Source organism: Ictalurus furcatus, chromosome 14 (genome assembly GCF_023375685.1).
Source record: "Ictalurus furcatus strain D&B chromosome 14, Billie_1.0, whole genome shotgun sequence".
Classification (NCBI taxonomy): Eukaryota; Metazoa; Chordata; class Actinopteri; order Siluriformes; family Ictaluridae; genus Ictalurus; species Ictalurus furcatus.
Genome location: NC_071268.1, coordinates 28,063,672 through 28,080,417, shown reverse-complemented (window position 1 = coordinate 28,080,417; position 16,746 = coordinate 28,063,672). Strand labels below are relative to the sequence as shown.

General features: G+C 40.1%; 1 protein-coding gene across 2 annotated transcripts in view; it reads right to left on the bottom strand.

Annotated features, from left to right (window-relative positions):
• Window positions 1-10,614, bottom strand: part of col22a1 (collagen, type XXII, alpha 1) — a 77,715-nt gene extending 67,101 nt beyond the window's left edge. For both annotated transcript variants that reach the window (XM_053641013.1, XM_053641014.1), the window contains exons 1-3: window positions 9,179-10,614; window positions 2,710-2,855; window positions 1,744-2,310 (exon numbers count right to left, since the gene is read on the bottom strand). In XM_053641013.1, the coding sequence (XP_053496988.1) occupies window positions 1,744-2,310; window positions 2,710-2,800 (658 nt within the window). In that variant the 5' untranslated portion in view covers window positions 2,801-2,855; window positions 9,179-10,614. The remainder of the gene's footprint in view (window positions 1-1,743; window positions 2,311-2,709; window positions 2,856-9,178) is intronic.
• Window positions 10,615-16,746: the final 6,132 nt, after the last annotated feature.

Genomic DNA, 16,746 nt, shown 5'->3' with positions numbered 1-16,746 from the left:
ATGTAATTGTTTTTAGATTTGTCTTTTGAGATTATAATTTCCCAGATTTAATTTTTTGGGGGATTAAAACATGTGAAATGTATTTTTGAGATTTGAATTTTTGAAATTCGATTTTTTGAGAACTGTATTTTTGAGATATATTTAATATTTGAGAATGGTATTGAGTGTTCTGTAAACTGTAATTTGGAATTCTATCTATTTAAAGTCAACTCTTACAACTAACGGTTACAAAACAGAAAAAAATAAACACCGGGGAAAATGTAAATGTATTAAATATAATTCAGGAAAAAAAAATTATGTGACGTATAATTCATATTGATTTTATTATTTATTGTTTTTTTTATTTTGGCTTAGAGTGTTAGCTTTGCAGCTCACTGTACAAGTCAGTCCCTCCAGGATTTCACAATTCAGGATTTCAGAAATTAACGCAAAATCAAGCAAACTTCGCAGGGGCTTTTTCAAAATTATGGCAGATTTTCCGCAGGTTTGGGCCAAGACACGTCATGTGATGTCATCACAATGCGCATTCAGCCAAAGTCCTCTTTGTTTAACATGCATCAAATATCAGTACAGCGAAAGGGTCTCATTTACCAACAAACATCACTGCGAAAGAGGTAGTTTTCCGCAAAAAAGCACAAAAAAACTTCACAAGTCGCATCGCAAGTTGCGAAAAATACTGCAATAAAATCCAGCATTTTTGACCACAACAATGACCAAAAAAGCTCAGCGAAATCCTATACACACTGACAACGGCCCAGGCATGTAGGCTAGTAATATTACATAAATTAACCTGAAGATTGTAGATTAATTAATCAAACATTTACATTTTGCAATTGCCACTACCACTACTGAATTTAGAGCTGCGTAACTCCGAGATTTTATGAAGAATAAATTCTCACACTGCCAGAACTTTCTTGCTGGCTTTCTTTGATCGCAATGCCAACACATCATCCACTGGTGAGGATGTCCCAGTATGTGTTCAAAAACCACCAAAAAAATCTCAGCTCACAACCAAATAAAGCAATCAGCCTCTCGAGTGTGTGATTTTATCATGCTGTTAGGCACGATGCAAATTTAAGGGACTTTTTGTAGAAAGTTATAGAGGTTCAGGCTGACCAGCTCACAGTAGGTATAGTGCTTACTAATGAATCTCTAGGACTGTAATTATCAAAAAAAAAATTACACAAACACCCAAAACACACAAATCTCCATGTGTACTGAAATAGCCAGCTCCGGTTCCACGCTGCATGCTTCACTGCTCTGAGAACTGCATGGTTTAAACTTCACATTCATGGAATTTAGTACAAGCACCAGCTTGTTGGCTGTAATGGCTATCTAACTTGATACCACATATCATTTAAAGTGTATATTTACACATGGAGAAGAAACGATCTGTGACAGCTGAGGTCCCAGTTTTGCTCTCAACACCAAGGTCAGAAACCACGAAAATGTTTTCGGGAAAAAAAAAGGCTCCGGTTACATGCCAAACAACGCTGGACCAACAATGTTCTGATGTGGAGCAGCGCTGAGGTACATGAGAATGTGGAATGGCAAAACATTTCAGATCATACAGTATATGTTGGTGAGGAATTGCACATGTACTCATTCAGAATAAAGTAGAACAATAGATTATATGCGTCAGACGGCACTGTAGCTTTAAGTCTGAGCTAATCAGAGAGTTCCTTCTTCAAAATCTTTAATCTATGACACATTTGAAACTAGAAGGGACATTTGATTACTTACTCTCACAGAGTCTCCTCCTCAGCCTGCCTCGGATTCTGTCAATGGCATCAAAATCTGTCACGTGGAAGACGTGAGCATTTTTTGGCTCAGCCGCAATCTCCTCCAACTCCTCTTTCAGCGCCTCGCCAATCCCCACTGCAAACATCCTGATCCCAGCCCTGGACGCCGCAACGGATGGCTCCAGAACGTAATCCTGACTCCGACCATCTGTTAGCAAAATGGCCACTTTCTGGATGCCCCGGGCAGCAGGTCTGGCTCCTGCCTGGACGTTGAAGATGTTGGCGGTGGTGTAGCCGATAGCGTCTCCAGTTTTGGTGTTGCCACCCAGATATCGGATGTTCCTGGCTGCCATTTTGACCTCATCGAGGGTTTTGTACCTGGCCAAGTTGAACTCGGTGGTGGGACGGTCACTGTAGCGCACTACTGCCACACGAGTCTTATCCTCACCAACGTCAAACGACTCCACCAGGTTGGCAACCCACTGTCGGATCTTCTCAAAGTTGTCCTTGCCAACACTGGATGAGGTGTCGAGGATGAACGCCAGGTCATAGTGGACATTCTTACAACCTGTCAAGGAAGGATGTGGTTAAAGTTTAAATACAGTAAAACCTAACCATTCTTGTTATGTTTGTTGAGAACCTAAGAAGTATTTCTGAGGAATTTGTCATTAAAGTCATTTTGCATGTCTAGATGTAGGAATTCAAGGAGACTGGCCTCCTGTTAACCCAAGTTCTTTGGCCTATTACTCGACAAACCCACACTGTGGTTTCTGGCTGAGTATAGAAGCTTTGTACACATGTTAAATCCATCCGTTCAAGCAGACCAGCATGCAAGGCAACTTTCTGTTCTCTCAGACTAATTCGGAGGGAAATAACATACATTTTTCTAACATATTTATAAGTATCTGGCTCATATTCTATTACCTTCAGGCTGTTATCTTTACTTGAAGTCAGCAGAAGAACTTACCTGCCCTCTGACCCTTGACCCCATCACTGTACAAGGTCAAGGCCAGAATGGTCAGGATCAGTGAGATCCTGCACCAAAACTGTGCCATCATGTCTGCCTTAGCTTTTACTACACGTTAGGCTGTGATGATCAACAAAATTCCCCTCCTGTGAACAGAGCACATGAAGGAGATTAGTCATGACTTATCCTGAGAGCCTGCTGAGAAGAACAAATTAATCTTGTAAGCAAATAAATCTTGAATAAAAGAGAAGTGAAGCAGGTTGTTTGTCTTGGCCCTCATTGGGAAATATCTGCTTAATGCTATCGAACAAGACTTTTCTACAAGATGTTGAAATTCTAATAGCCACAAATGGTACTGTGGGTTGTGTAAGTATTCACACACACACACACACACACACACACACACACCCCAGCCCCCACCCCCGCTTCCAATCTTATTCATTTTCCAGTGTTACTACCTGCAACCAAAAACCAAAACTGAGAGCTACCTTTTTCTGACTAATTTACCCAGTCACTGACTTTTAGTGGGCAGCCTTGTCTAGGCAGAGACATAGTTGTACCATATTCTATACAATTAATCTCTTCTTTTTTTTAATAACCAAACTTTGATTGATTGATATATTGTTATCTGAGCTTTGTTACAGACTTGCTTCTTGATCTTCACAATGCTGTTTGTGCAACATGCTATAGAGCTAGGCAAGATGCAAGGGTGTAAACTGCACACAACACTATTTTAATTTTAGCACCCCACCCCCCCAATATTATGGGCTATTTTGTGTACGTTTCAGATGAAATTCATTTTATCTTTAGGTTCTCACACGAGACAAGTTCAAGGGTGTTGGGGGGTGGGGAGTGGGGGGTGGGGGGGAGTGGGTGAATCACCTATGCCAACCTCAGAATAGGGAAAAGTCATCAAAATGGGCCTTCTACATGCAGTTCCTTCCCTGAAAGTCAGACGTAATCAACATTTTACATTCACAGCATTTGGCAGATGCCTTTAGCCAGTGCTTTGTTCTCGCCATCAGAAACATCTCCTCATGCTAGCACACAAATAGGTCAGGGTATAAAGACACAAAGACATTTAGCAAAGACATTTTTAAAAGATTTCCATAAAAAGAACTCACAACCGAACAATAGTTAATAGTTAATAGCTAACATTAGTTAGCCTGTGAACTCCCACTGAGCCTTTTTCACCACTCTTGACCTCCAGAACTGACTTAAAGCCCTTTATCCATACTTCCTTCCAGCATGGTTAACCTCTGAAATGACTGTCTGGCAAATCTAATCCATCATATACCATTATATAATGGCTCTTGTTGCTTTTCTTAGTGGTCACTATAAAACTCTGGATGAACTCCAACTTCCAGCTGCAGAGAAGCTTAAGGTTTTACAAGCAGGGGGAAAAAAAAAGGTTTATAAGATGTTCCTGGGTCAGGGAATCCAAAGACAAATGTGTTCTAATCATTTATAATGAATGAGATAAACACTGCATGGTTTGCTTTTACATGAACTTATTTAACATTGCGTTAAATAAGCGTATCGCTCAGGATTCAATCCGAATACAGAGCGGAGCAGTCGAGGATTAAAGAACAGTGGTGCACTTCAGATTTAAACCCAAAATGTTGTAGTCACTTCCACAGGACTTTAAACACAAAATTCCCCCTTTGGTTTTGTTGATTTGCCTTAATGTTCGCTCACACTGATTATGAGCATGAGCATGAATAATTAATCCTTGGTGCTACAGCATTCACAGTTTTGCCAGGACTAGACATTTTGCAGCATGCAGGAAATAAGAACATAATCAGCGACAAAATGGAGTTACTGTTACCATCCTGAAAATGATTCTTTTCCTAAAACAGTATGTCCCAAAGTGTTTCATTCCTCCTGTACTACACTGACTTGTGTACCTTGTTCAACAATGACAAGTCATATTTTTGTCCAGTTATAGTTACATTTACTGTGCTGAAATTTCCATTAAAACAAGTTACAGTGCATTCAAATAATGGTCATAAAGAAAACACCTCCTCAACTTATCCTACTTGGAACTTTGGGATGGTCTACTCAACCCTGAGCTCAGCAAATGACATCAAATTACCATGGCTGGTAAATGTTAAATAAAAATGATCTCTACCTCACCTGAGCTCTACCTCATTTGAGGTCTACCTCAACTGAGCTCTACCTTCCCTGATGTCTACCTCCCCTGAGGTCTACCTCACCTGAGCTCTACCTTCCCTGAGCTCTATTTTCCCTGAGCTCTACCTCATCTGAGCTCTACCTTCCCTGAGAACTACCTCAACTGAGCTCTAGCTTCCCTGAGCTCTACCTCATCTGAGCTCTACCTTCCCTGAGCTCTACCTTCCCTGAGGTCTACCTCACCTGAGCTCTACCTTCCCTGAGGTCTACCTCACCTGAGCTCTACCTGAGCTCTACCTGAGCTCTACCTTCCCTGAGCTCTACCTCACCTGAGCTCTACCTTCCCTGAGCTCTACCTGAGCTCTACCTGAGCTCTACCTTCCCTGAGCTCTACCTCATCTGAGCTCTACCTTCCCTGAGCTCTACCTTCCCTGAGGTCTACCTCACCTGAGCTCTACCTTCCCTGAGCTCTATTTTCCCTGAGCTCTACCTCATCTGAGCTCTACCTTCCCTGAGCACTACCTCAACTGAGCTCTACCTTCCCTGAGCTCTACCTCATCTGAGCTCTACCTTCCCTGAGCTCTACCTTCCCTGAGGTCTATCTCACCTGAGCTCTACCTTCCCTGAGGTCTACCTCACCTGAGCTCTACCTGAGCTCTACCTGAGCTCTACCTTCCCTGAGCTCTACCTCACCTGAGCTCTACCTCACCTGAGCTCTACCTTCCCTGAACTCTACCTTCCCTGAGGTCTACCTCACCTGAGCTCTACCTTCCCTGAGGTCTACCTCCCCTGAGCTCTACCTGAGCTCTACCTTCCCTGAGCTCTACCTCCCCTGAGGTCTACTTTCCCTGATCTCTACCTCACCTGAGCTCTACCTTCCCTGTTTCGCATGTCTTGTTAATCACAGCACACATTAACACAGTTATGTGCGAGGTTTTATCATTTGATTTTGATTTCGAATTCTGAGAGGTTTTCTCCATGTCATTCTTCCTGGTTTTGACATTTTTGTTTCCGTCATGTTTTGACCCGGTTTTCCCAGTTCACGCTGTTCATCCTTTGTTTGTTTTTTCACTGTGTTTCTGCCTGCTGATTTGGATCATTACTAAAGGTTTAACTTGCAATTACATCCAACCGGCTCTAAGTCCATGACAAGTAGAGAAACGATAACGAAACAAAAACGAATGATTTGCAGATGTTATCGAAATATTTAATCGACCCCTTCTGGCCAATCAGAATCCAGAACTCAATAGCTCACATAATCTCCACTGACTCTTCATCTTCTCTCAGTGCAGAACAAATGAAGAGTGTCTGTTTGTTTGTTTGCGACAAATGGTTCAGCGTGAGAGAGTAAATCTGTAGGATGTAATTAGCACCGTTCCAAACCACACTGTTATAATTCTCGCTAATGAGCGCTGTGTTTTTACGAGGACTCTAAATCGTGTCTTTTTTTTCATCTATTATAATTAATAGCAGTTTAAATGATCACAGAGACTGATCTATAATTAGGAAAGGAAAACCAAAGGAAGGAAAACAAATTCTTTCTATGCTTAGTTGAATAAACAGCAGTGGATGTTTTGGTAAGTGAACACCCAGTCCTGCTTTGGTCTGGTCCACTGCACAGGAACAGCGGCTGCTCAGAGCAAATACTGTACACAAGTGCTAAACTTACACAGAGTGAACATCGACTCCATCCTCAGAACATAGATATTTACTCGACACCGTTTTTAGCTGCGACTAAACTTTTACCACATGGAGATTGCTAAACTTTAACAGACCTAAGGGACACTGATGAGGAATGACAGCTAGAAAGAACTGGAGCCCGAGTGGAGCTGGAACCATTTTCACTGAGCTTTGGTTCAGTTCATGGCTGAACACACTCTTTAAGCGTTCAGTCCCAGGAGTAACAGCAGGCAGGCACTTATAATTCTAGCTAAGAAAGAACCATTGTGTCCCTTAAGAGCACGCTTGACCTCTCTCACACACAGCACATTACACATGTGATTATGTGAATAATGCGTGATCACATGTGAAAGTGCATTTCAACACGTTATGCCCTGAAACATGTGACCTATGTGAAATGAAATCAAGTTAATAATAAGCGATCAATAAAACCTACATTTTAGGTTTAACATCTAGAAATAAATGAATCCATCCATCCATTGTGGGGAGTCTGGAGCCTATCCCCTGGACCAGGTGCCAACCCATCGCAAGGCACAATCACACACACACACATACACACTTACACACATCACACACTACAGACAAATTGGAAATGCCAATCAGCCTACAATGCATGTCGTTGGACTTGGGGAGGAAACCGGAGTACCTGGAGGAAACCCCCAAAGCACAGGGAGAACATGCAAGTTTGCACACACAGGGAGGAGGTGGGATTCAAACCCCCAACCCCGGAGGTGCGAGGCAAACGTGCTATAACCATTAATCATTTGTAAAAATAAATAAATTAATAAATAATGGATAAATAAATAATTCATTTGTATAAATCACATGTGATAATGATGTGGGGGAAAGAGAAGTGTAAAAAAAAAAAAAATTGAAGATAAATACATTGCTGTAAAAACTGTAAAAATGAATAATGTAAATCATACGTGGAAAAAAAAATAGGAAAAATGAATAATGTAAAAAATCAAATTTAATGACTCAGAATAAATGAATCCTAAACACATGAACTGTGAAAAATGTGTGAAACATAGCATGTGAGGTGTAAATTAGAATTAGGTGATTAAATGGATAAAGAACTGCTCTCCATGTTTGGTGTTTCCACACCGGATCTCTCTGCTAACACACTGGAGACTCACTCGGGCCAAAAATGAACGAGAAAAAATCCTGGAAATGATAGTCCTGGGAGTGAAGTGCAGATGAACAAACCAGACATTCCACTCCTGAGCACTTCCTGAGATGTACAAAACAGCCTACGGTCTCCAGAAACGTGCCCGGAGAAAAAAAAAAAAAAAAACTTGAAGAAACACAACTATGGGAACATCCATAGTTGAGGATCTCTCAGAAACAGAAAATAAATACATAAATAAACACCAACTTCCATCAGAGAACGTATCTCTCAAAATGCAGGACACTATCATAAAGGGATCTTAATTTCCTAATGAGGTTCTGCTAGGAACCGTCTCTAAAAGGAACACCCACTCTAAGGTTCTGCATTCAATCTATAAGGTTTCCTTCAGAGAAACAAACTGTAGAACGCTTTAAGCTGCTACATGCAAGCCTTGTTCCAATAATGTTCAGTCTTAGCAAAAGTACCCTTCAAGGTTTCTTTGGGCAGTTAATGCTTCTTAGCTTCTCAAAGTGGTTCTACGTGGAACCCTCTCAGAAAGGGAAACTCACAGTCAAGTTCTGCTAGTATCTTTAAGGGATCCCCAGAGGGACAAGCTAAATGTTCTACATGGAGAACATTATTTCCCATAATATATATATATAATATACTCTCAGCAGAAAGTACAACCCTTCAATGGTTCTAGGGAAAGTTAATGTTTATAGCATCCTAAAACAGTTCTACTTGGAACCATCTCAGCTAGAAAAACCCACTGTTCCACAAGGTTATTCAAAGAATCACTAAACATCCTACAAAGGTACAAACTAAACACTTCAAGATTCTAGGTGGATTTTTTAAATAGTGTGCACCTTTAGAGAAAAGTATCATTCAATCACTATTTGGATAGTTAAATGTTCCTCGCAAATGTGCTGTACATAGGTTCTTTGAGGGTTTCTTCAGAGAGGCAAACTGCAGAATGCTTTAAAATGCTACAAGAACCCTATTTTCTATGAATATACACTCTTAGCAAAAAGTACCCTTTCATTAGTTCTTTAGGTAGTTAAGGGTCGTTAACTAAGGGATAGTTAAGGTAGATCGTAGCTTCCTAAAAACATTCAACTTGGAACCCCATCAGAGGTGAAACCCATGTTATGTGTGAAGAAGATGGTCCATTCATACCTGTTTTAAGTTCTCCAGTTTGTCTGTGAAGGAACCCTTAATGACTCTGTTTCCCTGTAGGAGGCACCGAACCCTTAATTAGCGAAAAGTAAAAGGTTCTCCAGATATATATTGTACTTAGTGTTCTAAAGTTTCTTCACTTGTTCTTTAGATATTTAAGGGTTAACAGCCCTTACACAGCCCTCTTAACAGCCCGAGACACACTCTCAGAAGCTCCAAACAGCAAAATGTTAAAAACCGACTACTTCTGAGAACCCTCTCAGAAAGGGAAACCCACTGTAAGGTTATACATACAATCTTTAAGGGTTCCTTTATAGACACAAACTGCAGAAAACAATACATCTATATATGTGAAAGATGGTACATCCTTACCTGTGTAATCAGTGCTGAATGGAGAAGCTTCTCCAGCCCTTACACACACTCGAACACACTCACACTTTTCAACTTCCATGCATCCTCATCTTTTGATGCTGAACCTGTACAGGTGTTGAAATCCCCCTCACACACACACACACAGACACACACACACACACACACGCACACATACACACACTGGGAGAGCGAGAGTAATCCACAGATGTGTGTGTAGTCAGAGGTGGTGGAGTGTGTGTATGAGAGAGAGAGAGAGACAGAGACAGACAGCAGTGTCACTGTGCAGGGGTGTGGGGGGGTGGAACCTGTGTTTAGAGGATAAGGTTTCAGTGGGTACGAGGTGGCTGGGCGCGCAACCTCACTTCAAAAAAATGGGCCTGACAGACTCAGCCAATTATAGCACCAGATTCCTGGATATTTTTGTCTTTCTTCATCTCTCACTCTCATTCTTCCTGTTTCATTCCTTTATAACCTGCATGTGTCAGGAGAACACACCCTCTGCCCCCCCAATCACTTGGTCATGGCTGAATTCTCCAAAAAATTGAGCTATATGAATAACATCTTTAAAATTGTGTTACATAAAAAAAAAAAATTAAAGACTAAGCTATATAAATAACAATGAACATTGTTCTATATCAGTAATAAATAAAGAAATAAATAGCATTGTAATAAATACATTAAATAAATAAATAAACAGTATACTGTGTTATAGTTAAAATAATAATAATAATAATAATAATAATAATAATAAATAAAATCTAATAATCAGTCTCTCCAAAATGTTGCGATTTTGCAACCACGGAAATGAACACAAAATCCAGGAAATTCTGCAATATTCAGAGGAGCTTGCAATATTTCAAAATTACTGCAGATTTTCGGCATATTTGAACCAAGATGTGTCATGTGACATCATCACAAGGCACATTCAGCCAAAGCCCTCTTTGATTCACATATATCGAACATGAGTACAGCTAAAAGGTCTCATTTACCAACAAACATCACTGTGAAACGCCGTGCAGAACAACTTCGTGCATTAGTTTTCCGCAAAAAAAGCACAAAAAGCCACAGCAAGATCAAGCATTTTTGGTCGCAACAATGACCAAAAAATCTCCACAAAATCCTGTACGGACTGATTAATATTGCGTTATACAGTACGTGTTTGGTTATTCTCCAGTTCATAGACTGAAGTATTCACCTTATTGACATGAGTCTAAAATAACACCACCCTTACGACTTTCTCTTCCTGTCTCCCAGCTGCTCAGAACTCATTTTTAGCTCATGGACTCACAATGCTTTACATGAAATTGTAAACTCTTATCACAAAGAACCCTTCAAGATGAAGATAGTTCTTAGCATCCTAAGGAGGTTTTATATAAGGCTTTCTCGCTCAGAAAATACAGTCTACGGCAGGGTTCTAGGTATAATCTTTAAAGTTCCTTTAAGAACTATCCTTCAGTGGTTTGTCAGTTGTTTTTTTGGGGATAGTTGAGGGTTATAACAAGGTTTCTACTTGGAACCATCTCTGTTCAAAAAAGGAAACCCACTTTAAGGTTCTACACAGAAACATTAAGGATTACTTCAGAGGCAAACTGGAGAAGTTAGAGGCGCTAGAGTTAACCTTTTCACCATCTTGCACAGCAAGATTTAAGATTTAAAGATACAATCACAACAGCAGCTACAATCAATGTCTTTTTCAGACCACCAACATACAAACAAACATTTGCAAAATGGAAGCAATTTATCCTTGAAGCCTCATAGTAGTCCACTGATCCATAACATCCTGACAAAAACAGTCTTGTTACACTGGCAAAGGTTCAAACAATCCAATTATGTAGTAATATTTAGTCCAAAACACATTTTATATCAGTAAATCCCCACGGACTGCTGCTGCATCATTCCAAATTTTCTAAGAAGATCATGTTTTTATGAGTGAATAGCCCTTATCTGTAGATTTCAAAATGGCCTTCAGGCTGTGTCCTATCTAATGACACCTCATTTGAACCAGTAGGAGCTTCCATGTCCTGTCCATAGCCTTCAAAATCCAATGAGAGTCTGTGATGAAGAGAAGCTCCTACATGAAAATCACGAGCTGAATGCTCCCAGTTGCATGGAGGACTGGTCCATCATATAGCCACTGAAATGCTGAAAATAATGATATCTTGCTTCACGGGTGAGTTTCAACACTTCAATTTAAAAGTACCTGCATAAAGCTCTGAAAACTATGGCACAAAAGTGCATAAAAGTGCTCAAAGGTATCAATTATGAATATACATATAAATATACATTTTGTAGATTGCTGGATATTTGATGATAATTATAAGAAAAATCAAGAGTCGCAGCCTTTTTATCCTAGGTATGTGTACATGGTTACCAAGCCCACAAAGAGTCTCCAAAAGGTTTGGTAAAACACATGGACATTCCCTTAGAAAAACAAGTGTAAAATATTAATTTAACTTTATTATTGTTATCACATTTGAACTTGGAGTAGGAAAGGCTTCATGCTGTGGTCCCATGGTGTTTTCCAGCTAATAACTCCCAGCTGTAGGCATCTACAGGCAAAAAAATCAGGCATAAAAAAAACCCTTCTGTATGTTCAAACTTCTATTACTCAATACCAGTAGCACTTACAGTGATTCTGACTGCTGGAGGAAAAACATCAGAGTGTCATCTTTCAAAAGCGTCCAAAAACCATCTATGTACTTGAAAAGGTTCAAGAACGGCTTTAATTTTACTTTGGGTATGCCTTGGATAGGCGTTTTAGTCTAATTTTACTAAAACTCTAAGAGAATTTGCTATTATTGATGTTTGTAGAATAAAGTGGAAATGGTCCTAATATCCATGTTAAACATACAACACCCAGTTTGTAATTGATAGAAGGTTGTCATTGGAATGTTTAAATGTGGAGGGAGGAGTCTCATCCATAAAGAGAGTCCACATATTTGGTGCAGAGAAAAAAAGGGTGTTTGTTGGGCCTGTAGCCAACGTTTTGCTTTTTCTTTGTTATATATTGTGTTATCTTTATTGTTGTTTTTTTTGTTTGTTTTGTAAATTGTTTTGTTGTTGTTGTTGTTGTTGTTGTTATTCTATGTTGGATGACCAAGGTCCCTGTTAGTTTTTGCTTTTCTTGCTGCCTGCCTAGCCACTGTCAAGACCTCCTTACAACAGTTGGGGTCAGAAGTGGGATGGAATGCTCCATGGAATAACTGACAGTATTAGAGAAAACTGGAAGTATCAAGATGACTACTATATGGCAAGAACATAATTTTCTGGTCTCAGAGAGAGAAGAGGATACAGTGGAAGCGCTAGTCGGTGATTTGGAGCTGGAAGCTGCAGCACACGAGAAAGCCATTTCAAACGGGTTTCAGCAAGCAGTGAATATTCAAGATGTTGGGACATCTTGTACAAAGCTAGTACTCCTCAAGCTGATACAGACAATGCTGTGTTGGGACAGGAGTTTTTGATGGAAATGATGGATTTTATGCAAAAAAAAAAATTGTCAAAAACCTAGCAATAAATGAAGATTTAAAGAACCCGTTAGCTAACATATTCACCACCCCTTACCTACACCAAGGACTTCTCCACCACCATTAAGAGTTATGATGGCACATTCAGATCAAGCTCACCCTGTTGACTGCGTACAAGCTGTAACTCAATCACTGGATGTACCTTATAGATGATATCATGAACCAGGAATCCCTGAATTCGTAGAGGGGGAATTTGTGGAGAGTTTTTTTTATTTCGTTTTGAATGCATTGCAAGAACTTGGGAATGGCTAATGGATGAATGGGTGACTCAAGGGGTCATTTTGTTTACAGGCAAGGCCTTGGAAGTATATGCTGGGATGGATGAACAACAATCAGGTTTCTACGAGGACATCAAGGCTGCAGTACTGGTTAAGTACAATGTAACAGAAGAGACATATCATCAATGCTTCAGAAATCTCACTGTGCCATCTGGTGAGAGTGTCATAGAGACCTACAATCAAATCAAAGGTTTGTTCAAGAGGTGGATGCGACCAGAAGCTAAGGCTAAGCACCAGATAGGAGAGACTATCCTTCTTGAGCAGTACTTGAGAATGCTTCGTCCAGATCTGAGGATTTGGGTTAAAGAAAATCAACCTCAGACTGGAGAGGAAACTGCAAGTTTGGCAAAGAGATATATGGAGATATATGGCCACACATTTCTATTGCAGATGAGGGACCAGCTGGAGAAATTCCGGAATTTAGCCAAAGAAAATCTACATGCTGCCCAGAAGAGACAGAAGGTATGGTACAATACACATGCCAGAGAAAGATACATAAAATCTAGACAGAAAGTTCTTGTACTCTTACTTTCAGGTAACTTGTAAGGTACTTGTAAACTGTTGGCCAAGTGGCAAGGTCTGTATGTTGTTACCCAAAAACTGGGCCCTGTAATGTATGAGATTCTGTGTCCTGAAAAAAATGTCCTAAACAAATCCACCATGTCAACCTGCAAGTTTAAGGAGATGGTGCCTGAACTTAAAGATCAAGTGTTAATGATGGTGTGGGCAGTTGTGGAGGAAGAAGGTGAAGTGGAAATGGAACAAATTCGACCATCAGGGGAGGTTCCAGGTCTTTATTCACACTTGAGCACCCGCAAACAACAACAACTTGTAGAGGTACGACAATTTTTTCCATCTCTCTTCCAGGAAAGACCAGGGCGTACCAAAGTTGTCACCCAGAATATCATCTTAAAAGATACTGCGCCAATCCGACAGAATCTTTATCGAGTTACTAAGAAGACAGTAGATAAACCGAAGACTGAGATTGAAATGATGCTGAAGATGGGAATAACAGAACCACTCAAAAGTGAGTGGTCAAGTTCCATACTTCTGGTTCCTAAGAAAGACGGTGCATTGAGGTTCTGTACAGATTTTAGAAAACTAAACAGTTTTCTAAACTAAAAGGTTACAAAAATGTTGTTTGGGGTTGTTTTGTTTGTTTTTTATGCCTTCACATTATGTTTGAAAATTTAATTAGTTAAAAAAAGTAAAACATGTAATTAGTTATTAGGGTTGTGATATGCCAGGTGATTGCCCAGCTGTTACTAAGTGGTTGTCCAACTGTTGCTGTGTGGTTGTTATGGTATTCCAAGTGGTTGCTATGGTGTTTTTGATGGACATTTTAGCTGGGTTTAAAATGTTTTTGAGCTTTTTGTTACATACAGTTTTTTAAAAGTAATATCAGTGCTACATACAATGAACTGTAACCTGTGTGTGTGTGTGTGAGAGAGAGAGAGAGAGAGACTCTTGTTCACTAAGACGTTTACCACACCAGATGTCTTGTGTGTATGTAGGAGCTCCATGATCTCTCACTTTATTTCCATCTCCATGTCCCTGGTGTACATGCTTTGAATTACAAAGTATTTTTACAGACCTTACACACACACACACACACACACACACACACACACTTACACTTCCCAACACCCCTTTCCTTCCTTCAACCCTCTGACAAAACTGTAAGAACATCTGTACCAACATCACGGATCATATCTGCATTATAGCTGAGGAAATAAGCACTCGTGTTTCTTCATGAACATGCATAGGGTTGCAGACAGCAGGAACCTGAAGCCTGGCCCATCTATTTCCACTCCAGAGCATTGTGTTTGAGAGACAGAAAGGTCAGAGGTCAGGCTAACTTTATCCTAGGCAGATGATGGGGGTTTGACGGGTTAGAACACGTGCATTAATGCTGCATTTTTCAGTGCCATTATGATTTTCACATTGTCATATACAGTACGTACATGGAATATTTGATGGTGTGTGTGGCTGTGGCTCAGGTAGAGTGGGTTGTCCACTAATCGTAGGGTTGGCAGTTCGATTCCACATGACTCCATGATTCCTACATGACTCCATGTGCCGAAGTGTTCTTGGGCAAGACACCGATGGCATGCTAGCACCTTGCATGGTGCATCTGATACCGTTGGTGTGTGAGTGTGTGTGAATGGGTGAATGAGAACTAGTGTAAAGCACGTTGTAGAACCACACAGCAAAATCACCAGTGTTGATTTAACACCCACAGTATTTATATATAAGACTTATTTATATATAAGTCCATTGGACTCAAATAAACACTCTGGGTGTTAATTCAACACTAAGGATTTTACTGTGCACTAAGGTTAAAAAAAGCATTATATAAGTGCAGACAATTTACCATTTGGTCATGGCCAATGTGTGAGTTCAGATATAGCCTTGCTTCATGTGTGGAGAATTAAAGAGACACTGTGTCACAGATTATTTTTATTAACCCACAGCAATGCTGAATCCTCTGTTCTGATTGGTCAGAAAGTGTTTGCTTCTTTTCTATAACAGTTCATTTTCTATAAACGCACTCGTTTTGTTACTATAGTAACAATTCGTTTACTTGGACTTGTACCGAGGACACTCCTCAAAATGAAGAATATGGTGAAGTTTTCTGTAAGGAGATGATGATGATGTAACATTTATGGAAGGAGTCTCCACTGTCACCCCATTGTAACAGTCAGAGGTAAAGTTGCAAATTTATGTTATCACACTGTCATTGATTATTAACAGCAAACAAGAACACACAAAGACATGTCGCATTATACACCGCAAAATTCCTGAAGTTCTCGAATTCCTAGTAGAATCCCTTTCAGGAAGTTGAGAAACCTTATCCATTCAAAGAACCCTTAAGAATCCCTTTTAGACCCCCATTCCAAGCCGGTCCTTGAGCCCATTTTGAACAGCCAATTATTTCCCTAACTGCCTGGCTGTTGAGTAGGGTTCCACTCTCAGAAAACAGAATCCATAAAAGGTTCTTCATTCTGTGCCTCTGAGGAAATCCAACATGTTTCACTTAGAAGCATACAATAACAGAGTTCCTTTCCTAGAAACCCTCAGTCTGTCCGAAGATCTCTTCAGGAACCATTTTTTTTTACATACCATGGCTGACGCTCCACTCTGAAACCAGGGTATAAGAGAGGTATTTTATTGTACAGGTTCAGTCTAGAACCCTTAAGGGTGATCTACTGTATGCAGAATAATGCAACATTTCTTTATTAGGGTTCTATGTAGGATGCCTTTAAGGATCTTAAGAATTCCTAGCTATCTGAAAGACCGGTGAAGAACTTTTCAAAGTGTTTTTTTTTTCTAAGCGTGTTCTGTACACGTGTGTGTATATGTATACATGTGTAATGCCAATAAATTCCACCTTTTGTGATTTCTTTCTTCTATTCCAGTATGATTAGAACTGAGCTGATCTGAGACCTGTGGAGCATGGTGGTGAGCTACAGAACTGATTAAGGTATGGATAAAAACTGTCATGTACTGACACTTGGAGTGTTAAAGGTAGAGCTCCAAGCCCCTCATCCTATCTGAGCTGCCAATAAAGTGGAGTTAGCTGCAAGCTTAGTGTTCTGAGACCGAGTGAGTTGTTTTATCCCTCGTGTTATTTATCGCTGTCTGACAAAGGGATTCACAAAGCATTTACTCATCTAGGATCACATTCCTCTTCCTCTGGATATGTCAGAAGCTGAGTCTGGATCAGTGCAGGGTCTCGTAGATGCTCTGGAAATACTAAGACTAA